Source organism: Panthera pardus, unplaced genomic scaffold (assembly GCF_024362965.1).
Source record: "Panthera pardus isolate Hobbes unplaced genomic scaffold, ASM2436296v1 HiC_scaffold_15, whole genome shotgun sequence".
NCBI classification, from domain to species: Eukaryota; Metazoa; Chordata; class Mammalia; order Carnivora; family Felidae; genus Panthera; species Panthera pardus.
Window position 1 is genome coordinate 64665825 of NW_026526710.1, and position 27420 is coordinate 64693244.

Genomic DNA, 27420 nt, shown 5'->3' on the forward strand with positions numbered 1-27420 from the left:
TTTGGGACAGAGAGAGACAGAGCATGAACGGGGGAGGGGCAGAGAGAGAGGGAGACACAGAATCGGAAACAGGCTGCAGGCTCCGAGCCATCAGCCCAGAGCCTGATGCGGGGCTCGAACTCACGGACCGCGAGATCGTGACCTGGCTGAAGTCGGACGCTTAACTGACTGCGCCACCCAGGCGCCCCTGTTTATTACTTTTAAACTGGGGTCTGTATTAATACTGTATTTCATTCTTCCCATCCTGTCCTTTGTATAAATCAGCTCTACTACTCAGTGCTACCATTTAAATAAGCACCCTCCTTCTTGGGGTAACTGTACAGTTTACACAGACTGTCCCATTTGATCATCAGAGTACCTTGGGTGGTAGGTTCTGCCTCCCATTTTACAGATGCAAAAACTAAGGCTCTGAGAGGTTATGTGACTTGATGAAGATAACTGGCTAGTAAGTGATAGAGTCAGGGTACAAAACCAGGTCTTTCGACACCAAATCACATGTCCTTCCAGCACACGTAATGTCACATTTGGGGCTGAGCCCCAAGGAGACTATACCTGCCTATGTAGTCAACACAAGCATGTTGAAAAGCACCGGATTTCTGGTCGCATTTTTGCCCAGGCAGAGGCATGTGCCTCTAGCAGCATGGCTTAGGAAATGACATTTTAACTCTCTGATCTACATTTCTGAAAAACATTTTCTTCTTGTGGGGAGACATTTGGGCTATTACCTGGTTAGCATTTGCAAACTGCTGCAGGAAATTCATTAGCTTGAAAGGAACATGATTACAGTAATCACACTCAGAAACAGAAGGTGGGGCATTAATTATTAACAAGAGATCACCCAAAAGATACAACACAGGATTATTAACGGAGCCAGTGGGACTGTTAGGATGGAATGAACAGAGCCCATTTAACCAGCTCTGGAGCATAAAAAGCCACTGCTCTGAACATTCACAACAGCTCTGCAAGAGCCCACTGGGAGAGAACAACTTGCCATTCTCACTTGGTTACGATTCTCATTCTTATTAAAATACATTGAGCCTTTCTAAAGCCTACCATGAGATGCCAGTTTCAAGCTTGGTCAAGGCACCGGTATTTACAACTCAATAAATTCGATCATTCTTCATTGAACACCCATGCGTGGGCAAGGCTCAAAGCTACCGTCCTGGGGACCTGGAGAGGAGCAAGAGGCAGAGCTGACCCTAGCTCTACAATCATTCATTGGGGAGGATCAAGATGACACTCAAATCCCGACCGAAAGCCAGAAGGGGCCTCGCTGAAGACCCAGGCAGCGTCATGAAGAGAAAAAATGGTACCCCGAGAGCTGATTGGGGTGAGGAGCAAAATTAGCTAACATTTGCTGGGCATCTTCTATGTGTCAAGTGCTGTGCAAAGTGTTCAATGTTATGTAATTGAATCTTCGTAGGACAGCAACTCTGTGAGTGGGATTATTACGTTCATTTCACTGATAAGCAAACTGAGGCTTGGCAGGCTGTCTTACCCAGGGTCATCCAGTAAGTGGCAAAGCCAGATCATATCTGGGAGGGCCTGATTCCGGGCCCCATCCCCTCAATTGCTCTGTTCTACCTCTGGAAAAGAAGAACATTTGGAATCAACCCAGGGAATGGTGGATAGAAACAAACAGAGAGGGAAGCATTCCAGGAAGTAGGAATTTAGCCAAGGGAAATCATAAGTTGATGTCCATTACGAAGAATCTTATATGTCAGGCTTGGGAGTCTGCTTAACTTGATAAATTAAAGGCACCTTTGCAATATCAAACCATCTCTCTTCAGTAAACAGGGATGCATATTGAGTCTTTCTAGAATCCAAAATATTTCAGGGTGCCTGGGTGGTTCAGTTGGTTAAGTGTCTGACTTCAGCCCAGGTTTTGATTTCACAGTTCATGAGTTCGAGCCCCACGTCTGTGCTGACGGCTCAGAGCCTGGAGCCTGCTTTGGATTCTGTGTCTCCTACTCTCTCTCTGTCCCTCCCCATTCACGCTTTGTCTCTTTCTCTCTCAAAAATAAATAAACAGTAAAAAAAAAATTTAGAATCCAAGGTTTTTCTAAGAACATTTAACATAAAAATAAATACAGGAACAAAAGACTTACTCTACTATGGTCAGACTGAAAGAATGTAAATTCAGTAACATAAATACAATGATAATCAATCATAAGCCATTTGTTATCAATAGGCTCAAACAAAAATGTCACGAAAGGACAAAGGCAAACACATACTATGGAGAATGAGCAATAACCATCCCAGTCTTTCCAAAGCAGACCACTTTACACACCAACAGGCATTTAATTTTTATTTTAAACAGCATTTTTGCATGTGTTCTAGGATTACAAAAGTAATACATGGCTTATTGCAGAAAGCTTGGAAAACACAGAAAAGCAGAGATATGTATCTGCCTTATTTCTAGCACTATCTGCTAGCTGTCCTACACAGCTGCTGCTCCTCTCTTTATAAAACACACGCTTGTGTTTTTTATAGTATTTGAAGCATTCATTACTCTATGGACTGGCATTCCACTGGATTCTGTGGACACTGAGTACCGATCACCTGTGAGATTCCCAACTTCCTTGTCCTTCCTCTCCCTTCTCTGTCCCTTTAAGAAAGACCCATGTTGTGAACAACCTGAAAGCAGGGACCAAGTTTCATGCATACCTCTACCCCGAGCCCTTAGCATGCTAGCACGAGAATATTCCTTTTCTTTAATTCACTCACTGTTCTTTATCTAGTGTTGAAAAATAAGAAATGCGAAAGCATTACCTCTAGACTGGCAAATTAATAGGCATCTTATGGCAAAAGGGATACTTTAAGGACATGAGCATAAAGGTAACCTGCAGTCTGGTTATGAGGAGAGAAATGACAGCCCTCATTTGTCAAGATGGGCTTCTCTGAAGGAGTAGTAGCTTCGGATGACTTTCTGACTTTTTTCTCCCCAAACAACATTTATTTACTGGGCACCTCCTGAGTACCTTTGAAGTCATGTGACAGTTACAAAGCTATACAAGATAGGATCCTTCCTTCAGCAGCTTCAACCTAAGGCAGGTAGGTAAAACCTTGCAAATGAGATAAAACATGCTAAGTGGCCTAAGATTGTTAGAATTTTTTCAGAGATGTGAGCTGAACTCACATCTGATTGAGGGGATCAGACATTGATCAGTCTTCGAGCAGGCATAAGTTATACATATGAAGTGTGTGTGTGTGTGTGTGTGCATGGCTAGGCAAGGGAGGAAATTCGAAGCAAAAGGAACAGACTGAGCAAAGGCAAAGGAGTATAAGAGACTAAGAAGTGTTTACGGAAGAGAGAGGAGCCAAATTTGGCTAAAGCCAAAAAGTAACAGAAGAAAAAGCTGGAAAGGAAGAGTGTGAACCCATGGCTGAGAGCCCAGAATAGCAAACTAGTTTGGACTCTATTCCCACTACAATTTGGAACTATTTAGTCATTCAGCAAATATTTCTTGATCATCTGCTACGTGCTAGGTGCTGTGATACATTCGGTGAGATACAAAAAGGAAAACAAGGCATGGCTTGCGGTACAAAAGCAAGGTGTCCCTGCTCTCACCACAGAGCTCCATGATAACCTTCTAGAAATGTAGTTCAAACTCAAAGTGGACTTATTAAGAGCAAAATGAAACTGGCCAAAAGACAAATTAATGATAAGGAATCTTTTTTGGTTACTTATTGCTGAGTAATAAACTATCCCAAAGATTAGTGGTTTAAAACAACAATGATTTGATTTGATTAACCTGCTTACGATTCTGCAATTTTGGATGGGCTTTATGGAGATAGCTCATCTCTTTGCCACGGGGTGTCAGCTGGGGTAGCTTGAACAACTGAGGTCTGGCTGGAACGGCCAACTTGTATCGTACATCTGGACCTCAGACTTCATTGTAGGTTGAGTTCCTCAGCTCTCCTCCACAAGGCATTGCATGTGGTTAGCTTGGTTTTCCTTCCAAAATGGTGGTCTCAGACATTCTTCTTTGTTTCTGGTAATCTGACTTCTTACATGGCAGCTGGCTTCACCCGGAGCACAAAAAAGGAAGCTCTTAAAAAGTAGCTTAAAATTGGCACGGTGGTATTTTCAGCATATTCTAATGGTTAAAGTGGGTCACAAAGTCAGCCCAGATTCAAGGGGAGAGGTCTACACAAGGGCATGAATATCAGGAGGCATGATTCTTTGGAGGCCACCAGAGTTACCAGTCTACCAGAAATCTTAAAGTCAATTCAACAGCATCTTCCACAATTTTAATCAGCTAACGGGCCTTAAGTACATTGATGTTTCTGCTCTACAGCACATAACCTGCCTGCCTCACTCTACCTCCACCTTTTTGCATGCTAGCAAAATGCAGTTCTCAAGCCACTATTGATCACTTAATCGAACTGCATCAGATTCTAAACGGACCTTGGAACATAGTTTCAAACAGGCCAACATCTGGGAAGGGAGAGGGCTCTCAGCTCAGAACCATCCCTCCTGCTCCTGAGCCTGTGTCACTCCCAAGAGCTCCCCAGGTCATGTACCCCAGCTTCAAAATGGGAAGAAAGAAAACCCATTCGTGCTCCAACTCCCCCTTCTGCCATCTGCCACATCCTTGTCTCTCCTAGGAGACAACTCAGCCCTCATCTGTGTTACAAGGCCCTGTCTCTGGAGAGCTAGAGCAGAAGATGGAGTTCTTGGTTTTCAGAATGACATTAAGATCCCTCTACAGCCTTTATTACCCTCTTACGTTTTCCATTTCCCAGACTTGTCCAGTATGGTCTGAATGCCAAGTTCAGTGGTAATACCAGAATTTCTATAGGAGACGCTTGGGAAGCAAACTGGTTGGACAGAAGGTCAGAGGGATGAAGAGATTTTTCCTGAAATTTTTACAAGAGCCATGTGATCCCTCATAGGACTAGAATCGGTCACCAAAATTGACCTAATTAGCCAAGAGGTGACAAATACAAATATATACTCAGATCACAAATTTAATTAATAAAAATGTGTACTTAGCACATATAAAAGCAAAAGTTAACTGAGTTAAATAGAGCAGCAGCTAGGCAGTTTTTTAATGTGTTTTTGTTTTGTTTTTTACATTTCTAACCATCTGTCAATTATTCCACATTGAAGCAGAATCACATTGTAATTAAATGTTCCAGAAGTCCGTCCATACAGATTTGAATTCTGGCTCCATCCATTCACTGGGTCATCTTGGGCAAGCTACTTAATTTCCCCGTGCCTTAGTTTTCCCACCTATAAAATGAAGATAATAATAGTACTTTTCTCATAGGCTGTAAATAATACTTGCAAAGTGCTTAGTGTCCAATAAACATTCTCAGTAAATGTTCCTTATCATTCCATACATTACTATGGGTTTTTTTTAACCCCGTGCTTTATAGATATTTTTTTCTCTTTATTAATTCATGTTTGGAATGATCTAAAAGGCAATGACTGTTGAAGATTAGGAGAAGCTAAAGATACCCTCTAAACCCCCTTCTTGGTCCCTTGGCCGACTTTAAATAGATCTTGCCAACAAAAGGTATCAATACCAAAGTGTCAATAGCAGATTTAAAAAAAAAAATACTTCAAATAATATTCTCCTAAGCCTCAGAAATTAAAAATAACATTAAAAATAAAAGAGAGGTGACCGAGATGAACTTAAGAAGGAAAAGGCTGAGAAATAAGCACTGAATCTACACATACTTTAAATGTTTTAAACAAAGTGTGTACCTTCTCATCAAATTTGTATGGGGAGAAGATGATATATATAGAAGCAATTTAGAATTTGCTTGGGATATAATTATACAAGTCCACGCAACTGCCATCATCTGTTCTCCCAGCATCCTGTTTGCTATTACAAACACAAGAGGCAAGCAGAAGCATCCAGAAGAGTTAAAAGAGGGGGACTCTCGGCCCCCTGCAAGGTGCTCACTGGAACAATTTCCCTGCTGCTCTGTGTTTACAGAATCCTATTTGCATAGAGGAACTGCAGGAGCTCTGGATGATAGTGGCTCTGAAAGAAATCAGCAAAAGGGCACGTGAGGGATGGATTCAATACGCTTCCTTGACTCTAGAAGGTGTAGATAGATAGTTGTCAAGCACAGAGCATGAGGACGATCAATCTTCAGATTCTCAGAGGTGGAGATCATTGCCTACTGATCTAAACTGGGAGTACCAATAGATTTTGTGCACAATCCTCGGGGCATTTTGTCATTTACATTGCATGATGGGTCAGTGACAATATTATTGGAAATATAATTGGCCTGAGTCATTTTATGGGGAGTGACTCCCTTGTGTGGCTGTCCACCTTCTGGGTTGACACCAGGAGGTCAGGGGCCTCTAGGAATTCTCTCCTACCCTCTTTCACTCACCAGCTGCCGGCAGAGTTTAGGGTTCCTTTGATCTGCTTCACTCTGGAAGCTGTATTCCTTTCTTTCTTTCAGATATGGAGAACAGGCTCGAAATGTTGTTTTGCAAGCCTGAGAAAAATAGTATTACCATCTTATTGTCAAAAACATTAGAGAGTTCTATAATCCAAGCAAGGAAGAGCATTGTACCCAATCTGTGGTCTGGGGGCTACTGAGGGTATAAAAGTAACTTCCAGAAGTTTCGAAGACATCAACCTCGTCTTGTTAACCAGGACATAGCACCCAGAACATGCCCGATCTCGTCTGCTCTCAGAAGCTAAGCAGGGCCGAGCCCGGTTAGTACTTGGATGGGAGACATCAACCTTAAAGGATTTTGCTTATAAGGTGGCCGTGTTTATAATTTGGGGCTGGTGGCGAGAGCATAACTTTATAGTTTACCACAGCCCTTATTATTGTCCCATCAAAAGTAGTTCTGATTCCTAAGTTTGATACCTCTCTCTCTGTCTCTGTCCCTCCCGTGTGCACTAACTTAAAGAAGACAAGTGTTCGATGGAAACTTTTGCTCTCAGTGGTTTTGAAATACTCCCCCACTTCAAAGCAGGCCTGCAGTTGATCCAACCTCGTTAGGATGTGTTTTCTCCAAGAATAAAACAAAAGCTCTACCGGGGACTGAGAAGCCAAAGGTGGGAAATCTACACCAGGCACAGTGAGAGAAGCTAACTGGCCTGAATTAATATCATTGTTATGTGGGCTACTGCCCCAGAGACTAGACCTGGGCCTCTCTGCCCCCACTCTCCATTAACCTGAGTTTATCTAGCATTGACACGTGCTGAGATTGGGTGGGTGGGAGAGGAGCTAATGGAAGATAACACTTTAAAAAAAAAAAAAAAGATTTTATTTTTAAGTAGTCTCTACACCCAATGTGGGGCTTGAACTCATGACCCTGAGATCAAGAGTTGCACACTCCACTCACTGAGCCAGCCAGGCACCCTGGAAACCAGCACTCTGGCTCAGAGAGAGATGACACCCTGAGTAGACGCCTTTCTCAGGATTCACAGGGACGCACTGGCACAAGCAAGTACAGCATAACTGAACTGGCGGGAACAGAGGGTCCAGCATCCCAACGGGGCAGCGCCACAGCCCCCTTGATGAATGGCACAGAGCTTTCATGCAGTTAGTTGGGGAATCCCAGACTTACCGTGGCCACCTGGGGATTTCTGTCCTGTAAATGTGTCAGGAGGGAATCTTGAGTCTGCTTAACCTGACTGGTGAAAAATTTCTTCCATTTCCGCCCAACAAAGTCCGCCAATTGCCCAAACAGGACAAAGGCTGAATATCTCAGGTTGTCATTCTCCTGTGGATCCCCAGTAAAGAAAACAACAAAATCCAAGTCATTGCCCAAATGCAAGGGCATCAGAAAACAACGCAGCCATCAATCTTTGTTGCATGGTAGGAGGTGGGTCACCAGATCCAGTCTAAAGCGCTTAGCTGGCTGAGATGGGGGACAGAGGAGACAGGCTGAGTCTTCAGTGAACGTCTTCTCTAGCAGACAAGAAGACTAGAATGGGGGACCTCTGTGCTAATCCCAGCTCCCCAGCTCTTTTCTTTATTAGACAGTGTTTTGGAGATAGAATACATTTATACGGTTCAAAATTCAAAATAACCAAATAGTTATATATATATACATATATATATATATGTATATACATATACATATATAACTATATACATATATATATAAATATATACATATATATATGTAAGTCTCCTTCCTACCCCTTTCTGCCCGCCACTAATTTTCCTTCCCATGAATGAACAAAGCTATAAATTTTGTGTGTAGCCCTCCAGAAAATTAGGAAGAAACAGAATAAAATATATATTACGTAGTCCTTTCTCACGTTTTTACACAAATGGAAGCACACCATGCCACTGTTATGTACCTTGACTTTTAGCAAGGTTAAGTGTCTAATTCTGGATCTCGGCTCAGGTCAGGATCTCACGGTTTGTGAGTTTGAGCCCCGCGTCAGGCTTCTGTGCTGCCAGTGTGGAGCCTGCTTGGGGTTCTCTCTCTCTCCCTCTCTCTCTGCCCCTCCCCTGCTTGTGCACTCACTCTCTCACAAAATAAATAAGTGAACTTTAAAACAATTACAGCCAACTATCATCATCTCCATCCTCACCAGGTATTAAAAAAATGATTGCACGGCAAATGAGTCCTGGAAATTAAGATGACACCTCCAGAGAGATTTTGAGACATCTCCCTGCAGATATCTGTTTACATTCCAGGGAGGTAAAGTAGACACCTTCCTCTCCCCTCCCCAGAGATGACTGGTTCACATTCCAGAGCAAAGGTCTCTCCATCTCTCTGTCTCTCTTAGCGGGAGGAGAGGCAAATGTGCCAGAAGCTCCTATATATAAACTCCAGATTTTGTAATTTCAAGATTTTTCTTCCTCTCGTGGGGTGCAGGTTCATCTGGAGAATTCGGTGTGGGGAGCTCATGCATGGTGCTCTGTGAGTAAATAAAAGCTCTGTTTCCTGTTCTACAGATACTATCTTTCTGTTAGAGAGAGAGAGAGACAGAGAGAGAGAGAGTGTACGTGTGTAACTGCAGTATCTCAGATCCAGACTACACAGTGTACTTTCTGCTTAACCTGCCTGGTCACCTGGCCATGAAGAGCACAGTTCCTGTGATCAGAGGGCCTGGTTTCATATCCACTTGCTGGCTCTGTGAATCTTGGGCAAGTTACCTAACCTCTCTGTGCTGTGCTTTCCTTATTTATACAGTGAAGATATTAACAGTGCCTACCTCACAGGGCTATTATCTGAGATAACCCACGAAAATTGCCTAGCCCCACGCCTGGCACACAGTCAGGGCTTGCTAAAGGCTATGGTTATTGTCACATTCGCCAGAGAGCACCGAACGCACGTTGGCAATGCTATCGCCATCCCCATCCTCATTGGACGTATATTCACTCCTCCATAAAAACAAAAACTCCTTAAGGGGTAGTGATGGAATGCTATTCTTTATACGTTTTCCATAACCCCCCGGTACATTACTAGGCTCGCAGTATGATTTCTTAATTAGTAAGTTAGTAATAGAGACCATGTTCTCTGAGCAACACAGCCAGGGCTCATGTTTCTAATCCCACTTCAACTTTAATAACCCAGAAATCTTCTGAATCATCTCGCTTACGTCATCTAGTAAAGTCCTGGCCTGGAGAGTGATGTCTATGAAGAAGGAGCCCAAACTTTTCCCCTGGATCTTGCCCAGGAGGATGGTCAGAGTCTTCATGCTCTCGTGGATGACGTCAGCACTCACAGGGTCATACAGGCCATGCACCAGCAGGTCTAGGACAATTTTCTTATATTTTTTCACCTGTTAACAAGGTGTGAAAAGCATTAATATTCTAGCAACTGAGGAATTGCTCCCAGTGAGTTGAAAAGCAATCCCACTTCTAATCTTCCAATAAGCAAGGACCTGGACAAAGAGCATGGCTTTCTTCAGGAACTGCCACAACAACTCTTATTACTGTACAAATGCTTCCATCAACCTGACCCAAGAGCCAGCTCGGTCTTGGAAGAAGAACCGAAAGAGCAATCTGGAGCTTGGCCTCTGAGCAGATGAGGCCAGCGAGGGCACATCAAGGAGTATGGAAGGCTGGATGATCTAGGCATCCGGGGCGTAGTGGGTACTTTTATAGAAGATGAGACGGAATGGTCACGGAAGCTGATGGATACTGAAGGCAGAGGTGGGAATAACACCTTTTACCGAACAAGCGTAATTATTCAAAAATAAATCAAATTCACCCAAGAGGAGGACGTCCAGGTGTGTGTTAATCCCACCTGCAGCTCTGTTTCCCAAGGCTGATAATACTGAGGTGCAACGACTATCATATAACTGCAAATGAGTCACACCCTTGTACAATCTCCTTCCCTTGAGTGCGGAAGAAACCAGTGGCTTGTTTCCAGCCTACAGGCTATGACAGTGGTGATGGGATATCATTCCCACGGTCACATTACATTACATGGGATTCCATCTTAGCCAGCATGAGTGCTAGAGGCTTTCCTGCTGGCCTTGAAGATGTAAGCTCACAGGCTGTGAGGGGACAGGTGTCAGAAAGGAATGCAGTCTGGCCCATATTGACTGCAGCCTCGTGAGATCCTGAGCGGAGGACCCAGCTAAGCTGTGCCTAAAGTCCTGACCCAAGGAAACTGCAAGATGATGACCGCCAGGTGTGCGATGACCTGTCACCCAGCAGTAGAAAACCAGTACGTGAGGTGCCAGCGCTGGGGACTTCAGGCCGTCAGCCTGGCTGGGTGCCACCTTCCCCTCCTACCTTGTCAGGGGTCTCAGAGGCCATTGCTCCCAGGCCTCTCATTGCCATGTGACGCTTTTTAGCATTGGGGTCCTGGGCTCTTTCTGCCAAGATGAAAAACACGTTCTTCGGAGGCTCCTGATTCTGGAGACTCACTGTCCAAGAGATCTGGGTAGTAAGTAAAAAATGTATTGATCTGGGGAGTGTTCAGAGTCATACCTATCCCAACCCCAAGCCCTCCCTCTAAAGAAAATTTCTGTGTTGCCTGCTCGATTCAGCCTTTCTTTGTCCACCCAAAGACACCTGATTTTTGCTGGAAATACGTTAGTGGCTCTACATAATGAAGAAAATGGATGGAAGAGGAAATAGGTAGAGAAAAATAATGCAGGGCTGGTGTTGAGTAGGTTGGGTGGGGCTTATGGCAGGTGCCCGAGGACCACTGAGGGTGTGCTAGAGCTCAGAAGAAAGGGGGCTTTAGACAGTTGATGTGAGCTGAGAACAGTGACCCTCCACAGGACAAGGAATGCTGTACTGCTTCCAACTCAAAGGAGAGAGTTTCCCTGACCCTTCTTTTCCCTCCAGCTCTTCCCCATTATTCTGCTCTACTTTGTAGCCGAACACTTTGAAAAAGGTGTCTCTACTTGTTTTCTCCAATTCCTCTCTCCATTATCTCTTGAACCTTCTGGGATCAGGTTGATGGCCCCACTAATGTGGCTAAATCCAAGGGTTAACTCTTGGCACCGATCCTCCTCAACCTCTCAACAACACTTGACCTAGCTAGCAAAGCACATCTACAAACATTTCAGGGCACCTGTAGGATGTCCCACCCCAGGATGCACGCATCTGAGCAATTAAGATTAGGAAAAGAAATGTATAAAGAATGCAAATTGGGGAACACTGTGCAGCTGACACAGGAACCTACTTCAAGGACTAAACTCTAACTGCAGGGCAAGAGATGGGTTACCTCTGTAGTGAACATATGCTTCCAGGAAGGCCCCAGTGTTCTAGGCTTCACACACATGTACTGGAGTCAGAACCAAGGACAATGCATGATCCAGACAAAATCCAAGAAAAAGCCACCTCCTCACTATCCTTAGTAGTGAGGGGCTAGAGGCTGGACCCATGGCTCTATTGGGTATCTGGTTGATTACCAAGTCTCATCACTATTTCTCAATATTCATTGCACTTTATTCCATATTTTTATTATTATTAAGTGTGCAGCAAGCTAAATTCTTCCCAGCTCATCTCGTTCTCCTGTAAACATTCTGTCTGAGTTATAAGAAGTGTCACCAAGCATTTTTTTTCAAAAGGAGCATCGGTGGAGCCTCCAGAACTAATGCAGACCAGGCAAGCACACTTTACAAAGTGGCTGGTAGGGAGGGACCTCTGTTTATAACATTTGGTGACAGACCTTGGAAAAGAAAGACACCATTGACGTCCTTTTCTTCTTAGGCTGGGTGGTGGGGATCGGCAGGGGCTGGCCCAGGATTCTTTTTTGTGTTTGGTCCATGGGACTAAAAAACAAAACAAACAAAAAACCCACCAGAATTGTCATATGAGCCACAAACACTCCTCCGAGCCTTGTCCTCGACAGGCAATGTCATACAAAGCACTGTGCCGGGGTAAGGACACAAAGAAACAACATCCCTGAGGCTTGTCCTTGGGAACCAGAACCCTTGGTGAGGAGATGGGACAGTCCTGTGGAAAGATAAAGAGCAGGAGGAAAGGCAGCAGAGGCATCAATGGTCTGTCCCCTGATTCCCATTCCATCCCAGAGCCTCCCTGTATCAGAATCTCCAAAGAGATGAAATGAAGACTCTGGGCCCCGACCACACAGATCCTCACGAGTGGAAGTAAAAAGTAGCCTGAAAAAACTTTGTGGTTTTTTTTTTTTTTTTCAACTTTTTTTTTTTTTTTTTTAATTTTTGGGACAGAGAGAGACAGAGCATGAACGGGGGAGGGGCAGAGAGAGAGGGAGACACAGAATCGGAAACAGGCTCCAGGCTCCGAGCCATCAGCCCAGAGCCTGACGCGGGGCTCGAACTCACGGACCGCGAGATCGTGACCTGGCTGAAGTCGGACGCTTAACCGACTGCGCCACCCAGGCGCCCCAAAACTTTGTGTTTTTTAAAGTTCCCCACGAATGTATACTGGGATTTTAGAGGGGATCTGGATATCATCTCTTACAATTTTGAGACGCACATATCTTTCAGCGATCCTTGCATCCTACAGATACACTGTAGCTCAGATGCTCAAACGCATACATAGGATAGGCACTACTTTGTAACAAGTGATCTTTGTAATGCAGTGTCCTTTAATAGTTGTAACTTACTATTTAATACAAGCAAGTTACACATATATATTACAAATATACAGCTACAGGATAACTACTACGCAGTCATTAGAAAGGATATTGGGCAAAAACTCTAAAAAAAAACTTAAAAAAAGAAAAATCTATATAGATGATATATGTTAATAAACATCCTTTTTCAGAAGGAAAAAAGGAATATTGGGCAGACCTACATATGCTAAAATGATCTCCAAAACATGCTATTGAGTGAAAGCTGGAAATCAGTATGCTACTGTTTGTGTAAAAAGAACAGAAAGGGAAATATATACATGCACACATATGCTTGCATATGTAAAGAGAACAGGGAAGAAAACCCAAGAAGCTTTAACAAAAATTGTCTTTGGGGGTAGAAATCTGAGCAACCGGGGTAGGAAGAAGACTTGCTTATTCATACTTTTTTCTATATCTACAGTTTTTGTAATTTTACCATGGGTATATCTTATTTAAAATATACATTATAGGGGCATCTGGGTGGCTCAGTCAGTTGAGCGTCTGACTTCAGCTCAGGTCATGACCTCATGGTTCATGAGCTTGAGGCCCACATCAGGCTCACTGCTGTCAGCATGGAGCCTGTTTTGGATCCTCTGCCCCCCCCCCCCCCCGCTCCTCCCCCCATTCACATTTTCTCTCTCTCTCTTTCAAAAATAAACATTAAAAAAATAAAATATATATTATAAATAAATACAGCTCACAAAGTGATTCTGATCTACAGCCTGATTTGAGGTGCACTAGTATAAACAGTATAAACCAGTCTGAACTAGTATAAACCAGTGCTTCTCAGACTTTAACGTGCACTTGAGTCATGAGAGGATCTTGTTAAAATGCAGATTCACTCAGTGAAGGTTTCAGATGCTGCCTTTCTTATAATCTCCTAGGGGGGGCGCCATTGTTGCTGGTATGAGGACCACATTTTGAGGGCAAGGTGTAAAGTTAAGAGCCACAAGAGTCAAGAGAGGACTGTGGGCTGGAACAGCTGGTAGAGACCCTGCATGTCGGTGAACTTTAGAGAAGAGGCATTCAGCACACGGAATACAATCAATAATATCAATATATAATACAATCAATAAATTGTCAAGTGACTGTGTTGCATACCTGAAACTAATATAACATTGTATGTTAATTATATTTCAATTAAAAAACAATATGGGGGGGAAAGGGAATGGGGAAAATGGGTGATGGGCACTGAGGAGGGCACTTGTTGGGATGAGCACTGGGTGTTGTACGTAAGTGATGATTCATGGGAATCTACTCCCGAAGCCAAGAGCACACTGTATACACTGTATGTTAGCTAACCTGACAATAAGTTATATTTTAAAAAACAAGCAAATAAATAAAAATTATATGTATTAATATATTAATAAATTAATAAAATAAATAATAAATAAAATAACAAAATAAATTGATAAAATTTAAATTAATTTAATAAATTTATTAATTCGATAAATTAATTTAATAAATTTAATAAGTTAATAAAAATAATAAATATAATAATAAATAAAATTAATTAATAAAATTATATATATATATATATGAGCCACCTGGGTGGCTCAGTCGGGTAAGTGTCCAACTCTTGATTTCGGCTCAGTTCATGATCTCACAGTTCATGAGATTGAGCCCCGCATCAGGTTCTGTGCTGACAGTGCAGAGCCTGCTTGGGATTCTCTCTCTCCCTCTCTCTCTGCCCCTTCCCCACTCTCTCTCTTTCTCAAAATAAATAAATAAACTTAAAAAACCCAAATATAACAATAATCAATCTGGCAAAAAATACTTAATAAAGTTGGTTAACAAAGCCCAAAATTAACAGCAAAAAATACAAGGATAAAAATAAAGGAGATGCAGGAGCATATTTGACGCATTGGGATTCCAGTGGGGTTCCATGTAGCTAGTGTCCTGGTAGCAGCGGTAACAACAATTAAAATAGAGTGTAAAAGAGGAGGCAACAGAAAGTAGTTAAAGGCCAGCTGTGTCGGGTTTTTGACTGCTAAAGCGATCAGTTTCAATTCTATTTTGTACCTAAGAGTGAACTGTTGATTTTTTCTAAAAGAGGTGAAATCCATGTACCACGCAACTACTTTAACAATGTTGCACAACTACCACCTCTATCTGGTCCTAAAACTTTCTCATCACCCCAAAAAGAAAACCCCATACCCACGACAAAGTCACTCCCCATGCTGCCCTCACTGCAGTCCCTGGCAATCATTTTTATGCCTTCTGTCCCTATGGATTGACCTATTCTGGGTATTTTATATAGAATCATACAATATTGTAACCTTTTGTGTCTAGCCTTTTCTTGGTATGATGTTTCTGAGGTTCAACCATGTAATAGCATTTATTGGTATGTCATTCCTTCTTATGTCTGGATAATATTCCATGACAGGCATACCTCATTTTATTACACTTTGCTTTACTGCAGTTCACAGATACTGTGTTTTCTATAAATTGAAGATTTGTGACAACCCTGTGTCAAGGAAGTCTAGTGGTGCCATTTTTCCAGTAGTATTTGTTCACTTCGTGTCTCTGTGTCACATTGGGTGACTCTTGCAATATTCCAAACGTTTTCATTATTATTATATTTCTTCCGATGATTTGTGATCAGTGATTATGACTTGCTGAAAACACAGATGACGGTTTCTTAGCAATAAAGTGTCTTTTTAATTAACGTGTATATTTTGTTAGACATAATGCTATTGCACATTTAACAGACTATAGTATAGTGTAAGCATAATTTTTATATGCACTGGGAAATCAAAAATTCATTTGACTCACTTTATTGTAATATTCACTTTTATTGAGCGTTCTGGAACCTGACCCACAATATCTCCAACGTAGGCCTAGATATGGATACACCACATTTGTTTATCCATCCATTTCATTGTTGATAGATACTTGGGTTATATTCACCTCCTAACTATTAAGAACAGCACTGCTGTCAACACTGGTGTGCTCCCAATTCCTTTGGGTCTATCCGTAAGAGTGGAATTGCTGAGTCGTGTGGTAATTCAATGTGTAACTTTTTGAGGAATCCCCAAGTGGCTGCACCACTTTACATTTCTACCAGTGATGTGCATGGGTTCCAATTTCTCCACATCACCAGTTGTTATTTTCCAATAACAACCGATTGATTATCATCATCATCATCATCATCATTTCCATCCTAGTGCGTGTGAAGTGGCATGTCCATGTGGGTTTGATTAGCACTTCCCTAGTGACTAATGGCATCGTTTTGTGCCCTTGTTGGTGATTTCAATATCTTTTCCAGAAAAATGTCTATTCAAATCTTTGCCTGTTTGTTAAATGGGCTGCTTGTTTTTGAGTTGTAGATTTCTTGGGTTTTTTTTTTTTTTTTTTTTTTTTTTTTTGAGAGAGAGAGAGACAGAGTGTGTGGGGGAGGCACAGAGAGAGAGGGAGACACAGAATCCAAAGCAGGCTCCAGGCTCTGAGCTGCCCGACGTGGGACTCGAACCTATGAACCGTGAGATCATGACCTGAGCCAAAGTTGGACGCTTACCCCACTGAGCCACCCAGGTGCCCCTAGATTTCTTAATATATTCTGGATCCTAGGCCCTCATCAAATATGCGATTTACAAATATTTTTTGCCACTCTGTAGGTTGTCTTTTCAAGTTCTTGACAATGTCTTTTGATGCACCATCGTTTTCAATTTTGACGAAGTCTAATTTATCTATTTTCATGGCTGTTGTCGCTCATGCTTTTAATGATCTGAGGATCCACTGCCAGATCCAAAGTCATGAAGACTTACCCCTGTTTTCTTCCAAGATTTTTGTAGTTTCAGCTCTTATATTTAGATTGTTGATCCATTTTGAGGCTATTTTTGTATACGGTATGTGGTAGGAGTCTAACTTCATCAGAACCATTGTTTTTTGTTTTGGTTTAAAAATTTTTTTGGTAGGAGAAATGATATTCAGGTGCTGCAGGGGTTCTTCAACCCCAGCTGCAATAAAATCACCTGAGGAACTTTTAATATCCTAATGCACTGGCTGTACCAGAGACCAAGTCTGTCACCATCTCCAGCATCGGTAATTTTTAAAACTCACCGAGTAATTCCAATGGGCAGTCACTGAGCTGGCGTGACTAGTGACCAATCACCTTGGTTTGCCCTGCAATATTGTGATCTATAGTAAATATATACTTAGTCTTTGTCCCCATTCTTGGCACAGAGCTCCTAAAACCCTTAGACTTTCCTAAGTGGTCACAGTGATCGAGGCATCTTTTGTCATGTTAATGAGGCTACTTTCAGAAAGCCCTTTCTCACCAAAGGATAAAGCTGGTTGCCAGGGGAATTGGAGGGTTGGAAACTTCAGTCCCACCCTCTCCTCTTGGGAGGCCAGAGAGGTTGCAGATAGAATTCAACAACCAACTGCCAATGATTTAATCGTGGTGCCAAGGTAAAATGAAGCCTCTACAAAAACCCAAAAGCATGGCGTTCAGAGAGCTTCTGGATTGTTGAACAAGTGGAGATTTGGGGAGAGTGGCACGCTCAGAGAGGGCATAGAAGCTTTCCGCCCTTGCCCCATACCTTACCCTCTGTATCTCCCATTGGCTTTTCCTGAGTTACATCCTTTTATAATAAACCGATGACTCAGTAAATAAAATGTTTCTCTTGAGTTTTGTGAGCCGTTCTAGCAAATTCATCAAACCCAAGGAGGGGAATGTGGGAACATCCAATATAGCTGGTTGGTCACAAGCACAGGTGACACCCCATACTTGCCATTAGCATCTAAAGTAAAGGGAGAGGGGACTGCCTTGTGGGGCTGAGCCCCTAACCTGTGGATGTGACAGGAGATAATGTCAGAATTGAATTGAATTCTAGGACAACTAGTCAGTATCTGCTGAGAACTGGAGAATTGATGGGTGGTACGGTAAAAATACACACTGACCCTGGACCTGAGGGGTTCCCTGGGACATGGGATTTTAAATGCTAAGACCAGGAAAGTCCTGGGGAAACCTGGACATGTTGGCCACCCTATCTACTCTACTCGAGTTGCAAACTTATTTAAACACAGGTGGCTGACAAAACCCAGCCCTGTTAAACAGCTGTGCTTTGGAACATTTGACTCTGACCTGAAGCGCGCGAGGATTTGGTTTCTCCACTGTCTTTGCCCCTCCATCCCTGCTGGTTTCTGTAATGCTCCCTTGGTCAGAAGACACTGGAGAGATCCATGAAAACATGCCTTCATCTCCAGCCCCTAGTCTCTATTTCTTCTACATCTCTGGCCAGCAGACCTCCCCTCACTACTACAATGGGGATCTCAGATAAAAGCCCAGAAAAAAATCACCCCACCGATTAGCAATATCGTCTGTGTTTGAATAAAGGCATTCCCATAAGCTTTACGTGACATGAAGCCAGCGGTCCTCACACCTGAACGTGCACTAGAATTGCCTGGAGGGCTTCTTAAAACAGAGTCCCAGACCTGATCCCCAGAGTTTTTGATTTTGTACATCTGAAGGATGACCCCAAATCTACATTTCTTTCTTTTTTTTTTTTTAAGTTTATTTATTCTGAGAGAGAGAGAGAGAGAGCAGGAGCGGGGGAGGTGCGGAGAGAGAAAGATAATCCCAAGCAGGCTCCGTGCTGTCAGCGCACAGTTGGATACGGGGCTTAATCTCAAGGACTGTGGGATCGTGACCTGAACTGACATCGAGTCAGATGCTTAACCAACTGAGCCACTCAGGCATACCTCAAATCTACGTTTCTAACAAGCTCCCAGGTGATACTGGGATGCTACTGGCCTGGGGACCACACCTTGAAAACACTTCATTAAGAGAAAGAAACTAGAGTATTACTATGCCAGTCTTCTCCAGAATGAAAGGATTTAAAAATTCACACTGTGACAGAACATGCTTGGTTGCTCCCTTGGGTGGTTTTCTGCACACAACCCGCTGTTGCACTAGAACCTGCCACTCTTTGGGTTGAATGCTCCAGATCAGAGTTGACTAGTGTCTGACCGTGGGTAGGCGGAGCTTAAAAGAAGCAAAGTTCCTCAAGCTGAGGGCTGCTCACTTTGGGGAGGGTGGGGGTTGTGGCACAAGCCTCACGATAAAGTGGCTGATGTCTCTGGTTCCGGGGCAGAAGAAAATCATGCCTGAGGCTTCTCTCCACTGAGAGAGAATTCTCTTGTAGGATTAACATAGCAAGTAAGTCTTTTAGCCGTCCAAAACATCTCCAGGCTTCAGAAGCCAAGCAGCCAGCCCTGTCACTTCTTTTTTTATATGTACATATTCTATTAAGAGACAGCACAAGCGAGGGAGGGGCAGAGAGAGAGGGAGACAGAGAATCCCAAGCAGAGAGAGAGGGAGACAGAGAATCTCAAGCAGAATCTCCATGCTATCGGCCCAGCGCCTGACATGGGGCTTGAACTCAGGAACCGTGAGATCATGACCTGAGCCGAAGTCAAGAGTCGGATGCTTACCCCACTGAGCCACGTGGGCACCCCCCTGTCACTTCTTAATAGGCACCTCTAGAGTTTAAGGTCACAGAAGGTTCTCAAGCAGTGCCAAGTTCGTGAGTGTTGAGTGCTCTTCATGGCATATTCAGTGTGTGGTTAGAAAAACACGCAGGACCCCACCTCTAGCTCACCACCTCTGCTAGCAATCCCTGCCTACCTCCCTACCTCCCCATCATAAGGTAAAAACTGTGATGTAGCTCAAACTTGCATCTTGATCTCTGGTGCAGGAAAAGCAAAGTATTTCTCACAGTGTTGGCTGGGCCTCCGACGTTAGAGCCCCCTGCAGTGCTTGTTATAAACCCCAGGCCTAGCCCAGAATTACTGGACCAGAATCCCAGAGTGCGCAGGGCCTGAGCACTGCATTTTCTACGCTGTGTGACGGCACACACACTGGTATGTGTTCTCTACACAGAACATAAATGACTCCAGAGTTGGCATACTCACACATCAGGAGAGACCCCAGAAGTCAGAGGAGCAGCTGGGGCCAAGAGGGTAGAAGAGAGGGGAGAATGTCGGTGACTTTGCAGAGAACAAGGCATTGACTGCATATGTTCATGAAGCACACTGAATTTTTTTCACAATAGAATTAAAATCACCCTGAGCTGCACAGGCAATAATTCGTACACGTTTCTTAAAAAGTTTCCTTAGAAAAGAAAACAAACATAAAAGTGACTTGGGGGTCCCCAAAACCCCCACCTGGAGCCCTGTGACTCTTGAGCCTACAGTTGCCGCTGCCCACGTGCACTCCTTCCCATTTCCTTTCCGACACTTAAGTCCTTTAGACCCAATCCAGTCAAACAAAAGAAAAATTTCCATCTGTTGCAATACAGGGTCTCAGAGAGGAGCATTTTAAACAGACCATGAATAAACATATGTATATGGATTCAGAGATTTTTTTTTTTTACTGTTTATTTATTTTTGAAGGAGAGAGAGAGAGAGACAGAGTGTCAGCAGGGGAGGGGCAGAAAGAGAGGCAGACACAGAATCCAAAGCAGGCTCCAGGCCCTGAGCTGTCAGCACGGAGCCGGACGCAGGGCTCCCACTCACGAACCCCGAGATCATGACCTGAGCTAAAGTCGTCTAGACGCCCAACTGAGTGAGCCACCCAGGCACCCTGGATTCAGAGATTTCTTAGATTTCTGTTCTAACTCCATCTGCAAGCCCAGTCACCCCCACGCTTTGCTATGAGGAATTAGGGTTTTCTGGCGGGTTGCCCTGGTCAACACAGGTGCCTAGACCAGTGGGACTGGGTCTGGGAGGCCACCTGGCCACTTTGAAGCCAATGGCATGGCTCTGCTTATAGTTTCATTCATCCCTGTGTGCATTCTTCAACCCACTCTTCTTCTTCCGGGAAGTCCTTCCTGAGCGTGCTAATGCCCTGTTCCCCTGGTTTTTGCCTTTTCTGAGACCCCGGAGCTTGTCTTTGTCACCATGTTGTGATTCCACCTGGTCTTCCGAAACAGACATGGATTTAGGGTGATGTAGAAAACTGCTTTGTGGGGCGCCTGGGTGGCTCAGTCGGTTGAGGGTCCAACTCTTGGTTTCGGCTCAGGTCGCGATCAGGTCTCGGTTCACGGGATTGAGCCCTGTGTTGGGTTCTGCACTGTTGAGGATTCTGCTTGGGATTCTCTATCTCTCCCTCTTCCTCTGCCCCTTCCCCTTGCATGCTCTCTCTCCCTTTCAAAAATAAAGAAATAAACTCTAAAAACAAGAAAAAAGAAAAAAATTGCTTTGTGTTTTAGGTTGACTCCCAGATTCTGACTCAAAATATAAGGTTTATGGTCAATAATCCTTTAACTTAGTGAAGCCAAAAGGTATATTATAAAGGCCAAAATTACAAAATACTTTGATCATTTCTGTAAAACAAGGGGAAGAAACTGGTAGATTTCTCCCAATCCTCCCAACACTGACCTTATTAATGATAATAATAATATTAATAGTTACCGTTTATTGGGTACTGTGTATGCTGGGCATTATATTTAGCACTTTGTATACACTGCAGGAGATGCTGTTTCTGCGGACCTCTGCTGAGCCAACGTGCCAGGTTCCCTGTATTCTCCAGGCCCAACCAATGCTTGTGGCCCACGGTGTTTGCTCCTCACTTCTGTTCCACTAGCCCTTACAAGCTTACCAAGAACCAGTTTCTGACAGCTGTGCTTGTTATGGTAACCGTGACAGTTAAGTGTTATAGACATCGATGAAATATGAATACACAAAGAAAGGAAGTTGTTTCTATGAAAGCAAGATGGAATGTTTTGGAAAGATTCAACAACGAGAAAGCTGCCACTTAGAATCGGTGTGGACGGTAAACGTTTGCAAAGAGTCTTAGTGGAACAATTGGAATTTGAATCACTCTGCAGAAGGGACTTTACGTGTGTCTCCCCCCGGTGCCCTTAAGCTCTCATTCCACCGACAGAAACCAAAACCAGAATTCACAGAAGAAGCATTATGCGTGTGCCTTATGCAAGACAGCTCAAAACCCGCCAGCTAGTGGATCCATATTCAAAGAAAAGACCATAGCCCTACATTAAAGACGAGGAAATTCTATATTTTAAGGTAAGATATTTGAGACAAGCATCATCTTTTCTGAATCTTTGCTTCAATAGGCTTCTTCCATGAGGTCTTCAGTCCCAATCTTTCAAATAAGAGGCTTTTCCCGCATTTGATTTAATCTCCACAGTCATCTTGAGAAGTCGGCTTAATTATGTCCACTTTAGAAAAGAGGGAAATGGAGCTTAGAGTCATGTAAACGACTCCTGTCAAATAGCTCGAGGTGGCAGAGTAGAGTCCCAGCACCACATCTGTACTACCCTTCACTGTGTGCTAAGCCTGTGTCCGGCTCCCAGGTGGCGACAGGCGTGCTCATCAGGCAAGGACACGCTGTGTTCACACTTCGGTTTGAAGCACCAATATCTCGTCTTCAGTCCCCTCCCTTCCTAAAACTCTTTGATGACTTGATATAATGATCTATAATCTATCTACTGGTCACAGCTGGATTGACATAGTTTGTGAAAAGAAAAAAAGATTGGCTTCATGGTCAGCGTTGCCCACTTCAGTTTTACAAAGAGAACAACTCCTCCAGATGCCAGGGACCCGAATGGCATTCCACAAAGGCCTGGGGAACCCTGATAGACCTCCTCCCGCGGCTGAGTCCCCGCCCCCCGCGCGCAGCGGGCCTTACCTGTGGCGGTCACGTGGTCAAGTGCAGCAGGTGCGGCTGGAGCGTGGGGTCCCGGGCTACTCCGATATCCGATATCCGCTGTTTCGGGGGGGTGGGGGGGTCGCCAGCTGGGATGACTCGGCTCAATTTTCCCAGCTCTGAATTCCTAACATAGAAGAAAGGAAATGGGACGGTGAAACAGATCTGTTCAGGATCACGGGTCAGCTACAGAGTGTTGGAAATTGAGAATTATAGGGAAAAAGGAAAGTTTAGATGATGGTATTGGGGTGGGGAAGGGAATCGTCCCCCGAATCCCGGCGAGACTGTTCCTAGTGGTTGCAAACATTACTTGTGTCCTTTACTTTCCCAAAGTGTGCTGAGGTGTCGTTCCCCCTTCCCCTTGCTGTGTTGTCCCCGTATTCTTCCGTCATTCCGAGTCTCACCCACACTTTGTAAAGAAAGGACTGCAATTCTGGGCTCTTCCCCTGCACCAAACCAAAGGGCTCTGCCCGGAGCGGTTTCCCCCGTGACGCCACCAGATGGCAGCATCACTCAATGGACGGGTTCCAGGCTGGGGACACAGCTGCAGGCCTTCCTTCCCTAATCCTGTTAGAGCCGCATTTAATCTAAGGATGGGACACTGTGTTCCAGGCCAAGCAGCTTCTTTGTGACTGATTGGTGCACCAACAGCTAGAGCTCTAAGGCTGACGCCCCTCTCTGCTCAACAGACACCATCGGTCCTGAAAGGACCGATTTAAACTGTTGATTTGTTGGTAAAACAAACAAAACGAAAAACTGGGAATAATAGTACTTCCTCCTTCCCTGGACTTCCCAGAGATCTACTTATCAATAACTATTTATTGTCTGGCCTTGTGTTTGGCAAGGTGGGGAATAGGTTCTAAAAGAAAAAAGTTACATTTTCAAAGCTCTAGGAGTTTATTGTTATGCTAATAAATGTTTATTGGATATTTCTCTGTGCCAAACATGGAGATAAATATTACACAGAATATCTCACTTGATTCTTACAACAAACCTAAGTACTTTTATTGTGACCCCCATATTAAGGATGGGGAAACCGAGGCACAGAGAGACGACCTTGCCAAATGTCATGTAATTAATTGGTGGCAGAGTTAGAGTTCAACTGCAGGCAGAGTTCAGACTCTTAGCCACCATGCAATGCAACGGGCAAGTTTGGGAAATCCAATTAGGACATATGCAGACGATATAACCAAAGAAGTACGTCAGAGTGGAAGGTTGAAAGAAAAAGCGGAGAGAAGGAAAAGTAATGCTCTTGAGAAAACAAGAATAATTAAGCTAACACAAAACCCTCTCTGGACTGGGCCCACTGCACACTCGTGGTGACCTCTGAGAATGCAGTTTCAACAGTGACAGAGAAGGCAAGCCAGACCACAGAGCTACGGGGCTATGTGGAAAGAGGAAATTGAGATGTCTTGCTGCAAAAGGAGGGCAGTAAATAGACTAGAAGAGACAGCAAGGTCAAGCAAAGGCGTTCCGGTTTTCTTGCGTGCTTTTTAGAGTAGAATTGAGCCTGGCCGTGTTTGAAAGCAGTTGCAAGGGAGACTTGGATTATGCAAGTGGCAGAAAGTGGAAGAGGAAGAGGCAAAAAAGCAAAAACAAAAACAAAAACAAAAATGGAACAAAACATGGGGGAGGGTAGTCCGGGGCACAGAGGAGGAGGGGGAGGAGGGAGAGAGATGCCCCCCTTTTGTCTGAAACTGGGAGGCAGCCACAGGGTTGGAGATACATTAACACACACATGAGAAAGAGGAGCAAGTTTAATTCTTCCGAATTAGCCGTCGTCTTTTCTGTAAAACCAGAGTTCAGTTAGCTCCCAAAAGTGGGAATAAGACTTGGGAGGACGTTTTCCTATGCTGAACGAATCCATATAGTGCTTAGAATGACCAAAAAGCAGATAAAATTAAATCAGGCAACAGAGGCTGCTGGAGAAGGGAAATCCCTGCCAAATCTCACTGGGGCACCAGGACTGAATTACCCACTGCATGGGCAGGAACACAGCAGATACTATATACGACCCCTATGTTTAAAGTTTCTTTTGTATTCAGGTTTTAAAATATTTGACAGAGAAATAGCATCTTCCTCATTTGCCAAATGGGCAGAACCCAAACTCGTGCCCAGGAAACTTACTGACCCAACTCCAGCTGTGTTAAACACTTCCCACGAAGGGCATGGGCACAGCCAACAGCCCCACAGAGTTCCAGACACAGCACAAACTTGGGAAGCAGCGACATTAGGACACGGTGCCCAACAGGGCTAAGCTTCTCCTAATGTGGCCTTGGGTCACAGCACAATTCTTCTGGGAATTAGGAAGTTTCTTTGATAATTTGATTGCAACATATTGATACACTGACGACATGATGTCCTTCATGCACCATTATTTAATTTTATTGTTTGATGACCCTATTTTCATTCTTAATTAATATTTCCTTATATGCAAAAGTACATTATTGGGGCTGATGTAAGTAAAGAAATCAAAAAGGATAATTACTTAGTCTGCATTACTGATGAAAAGGGGAACAGGCAGAACTAAATCAATCATCAGTTCACTCTCCCTTCAGACTTGGGAAATTAGAACAAATAGTTACCGATCAAATGGCTTTTCTCCAGTGTGAGCATTGCCAGAGGCCCCTCCTTCTGTGATGGAGCCTTGTCTCGGCAGGAAACTTACCTAAGAGGGAGGGTTTTCGTTTCCTCCCTCTCATCTTCTTTTAAGAAATCCCTCTGGGTCAGGCCAAACACTGTCTTGATTTTCACTTCCAAAAAGAAATAAAATCGGCTGCCTGCCCAGGCACAGATTGGGAATACCAACTTCTCATCCATTCATTGTTCATTCTTCGCATGTTTATTGAGATCCTACTTTCCACAAGGCACAGTGCTCGCCAGGTGACAAAATACTCAGACTGTGCCAGGAGCCAGGAGAGAGAGGAGCAGAGACATGGTCTCATGTGCCCATAGAGAGGAGCTGACAAGGAGCATGGAGTCAAAGGGCAGTCCATCAGGATATCCTTCGCAAAGGAAGGAGCATCTGTACCCGGACTTACCAGAAACAGAGTTCGGCAGAGGGAGACAGAGAAGAAAAGCATTCCAGGAGGCAGGTGCAGCACGGGTTTGGGAGCCCAGGTGGATGACCCGGATGCGAGAGGGAGCCTTGTGCTTCCCAGACTCTTCCAGAAGCCACCTGCAGCAATGGCAGAGCCCAGAGCCAGCTCTTCTCAAACCTCAGCACTGTGTGCTTCCCACTCTACTACATCTCTGTCTTGTTTTCTCATAAAAGCCATGGTCTTTTTGTCTCACATCTTTGAATAAAGTAAATGCCAGAGGGAGAAGCACCGAGTTTATTCCTTGGCTTCAAATACCCTCCAGCCCAAGGAAGTGGGAGCCTCGTGATACCCAGGTGGGAGCCTCGCGATACCCAGGTGATACCCAGGCTCTCCAGCTGGACAGCTTCTAAGGACAGAACGTTGCTGTCAGTTATTTGCTCATCTAATTCACTGTCTGACTGTCCTGCCTTCTGTTTTCCTGACTTTATTACTTGACAGTCATTATCCGTGCCCCAGTGTAAGAATAAGTTAAAACTCCTCCGTAAGTAGCCTGAGATGATCTCTGAAAATGGTTCTCTACTCTCTTGAACCTGAAAACCCTGACAAATCATGCAAATCAAGAGGTTAAAATCTCTGTGTTTACTTTGAGAACGTCCATGAAACAGCCCAATCAAAGGTATGTATATCTGAAAAGCCACTGAGTCCCTGAAAGATGTCACTTTATAGAAGCAATGCATGCCACTCCATCATTACTATGGTGTGGGGCTCAGGCCAGAAAATGGGGTTAGACACAGGTCAGTGGCCCCAAAATCGTACTGCGTGTGCTGAAAAATGCAGAGAGTAATGCTGAAGTTAAAGAGTTTAGATATCGATTCATCGGTCACTGAGCTCAGCCAGGTGAACAAGGCCCCAAAAATGTGCCTCTGGGTTTACAGAGCTTAGGGTCAGATTAACCCCCATATAAACTCCTCCTGCCATACTGGGATGATCCTTACTGAAAAAGAACAGATCATTGTACTGAAGAAACATCTTCCCAGAAGAAACTGGAAAAACTACAACAACAACAACAACAACAACAACAACTTATGGCCCATTCAGCATAAAATAAATGTCAACAAAGGTTTTTTTGTTTTTTGGCTTTTTTGAGAGAGAACAAATGAGTGAGGGGCAGAGAGAAAGAGGGAGAGAGAGAGAGAGAGAGAGAGAGAGAGAAGTGGGGCTCACCTGAAGCAGGGCTCGTGCTCTCCGAGGCAGGGCTTGAGCTCACCCAATGTGGGGCTCAAACTCACAAACTGTGAGATCACGACCTCAGCCAAAGTCAGACGTTTAACTGACTGAGCCACCCAGGCGCCCCTTTGCCAATGAAGGTTTTTTAAAAAGTTCAAGCTTAACACTTTTCCTATCTGAACATGAATTATGCCCACACCATCACTCATACCCCTACTTCCAAAAACTAATCATCAATGCCTATGAACATCTTTCAATCTAACTGGTTAAATCTATAGCAATCAATGAACTGTGTTGAACTACAGTGTTTAATAGAATCGGCTGAATGCAGAAAATGCTCTGTGCAGAAAATGTCTTACCTGAGCTAGGCAGTGAGGAGAGCACTCATCCTGACAAGAGATGAATGTAACTAATCCCAGGAACATCGCCGTCCTTTAAAGGAGCCGGGGGCCGGCTAAACTGCATTTTGT

General features: G+C 44.0%; 1 protein-coding gene across 6 annotated transcripts; it reads right to left on the bottom strand.

The window, feature by feature from the left end:
• Positions 1-3372: 3372 nt before the first annotated feature.
• MRO (maestro) lies at positions 3373-27420 on the bottom strand. 6 transcript variants are annotated; one of them, XM_053902728.1, is made up of 8 exons: positions 27310-27420; positions 22665-22809; positions 12080-12182; positions 10690-10836; positions 9546-9728; positions 7553-7708; positions 6358-6465; positions 4959-5999 (listed from the first exon to the last, which is right to left on the bottom strand). In XM_053902728.1, exons 3-8 carry the CDS (start codon positions 12176-12178, stop codon positions 5946-5948), a joined length of 747 nt encoding a protein of 248 aa, XP_053758703.1. In that variant the 5' UTR covers positions 12179-12182; positions 22665-22809; positions 27310-27420; the 3' UTR covers positions 4959-5945. The 6 variants fall into 6 exon arrangements, with proteins under 6 accessions (XP_019319585.2, XP_053758703.1, XP_053758702.1 ...); XM_053902727.1 differs by lacking the exon at positions 27310-27420 and adding an exon at positions 26948-27289; XM_053902729.1 differs by lacking the exon at positions 27310-27420 and adding an exon at positions 23087-23341.

Coding starts and splice junctions, on each gene's coding strand:
- MRO (XM_053902726.1), bottom strand. CDS start 20,031: ATGCAGTCAATGCCTTGTTCTCTGCAAAGTCACCGACATTCTCCCCTC. Junction 10,837..12,079: donor TGGTGTCTTTCTTTTCCAAG/GTCTGTCACCAA, acceptor CTTACTACCCAG/ATCTCTTGGACAGTGAGTCT. Junction 9,729..10,689: donor CCTCTGAGACCCCTGACAAG/GTAGGAGGGGAA, acceptor CCTTGTTAACAG/GTGAAAAAATATAAGAAAAT.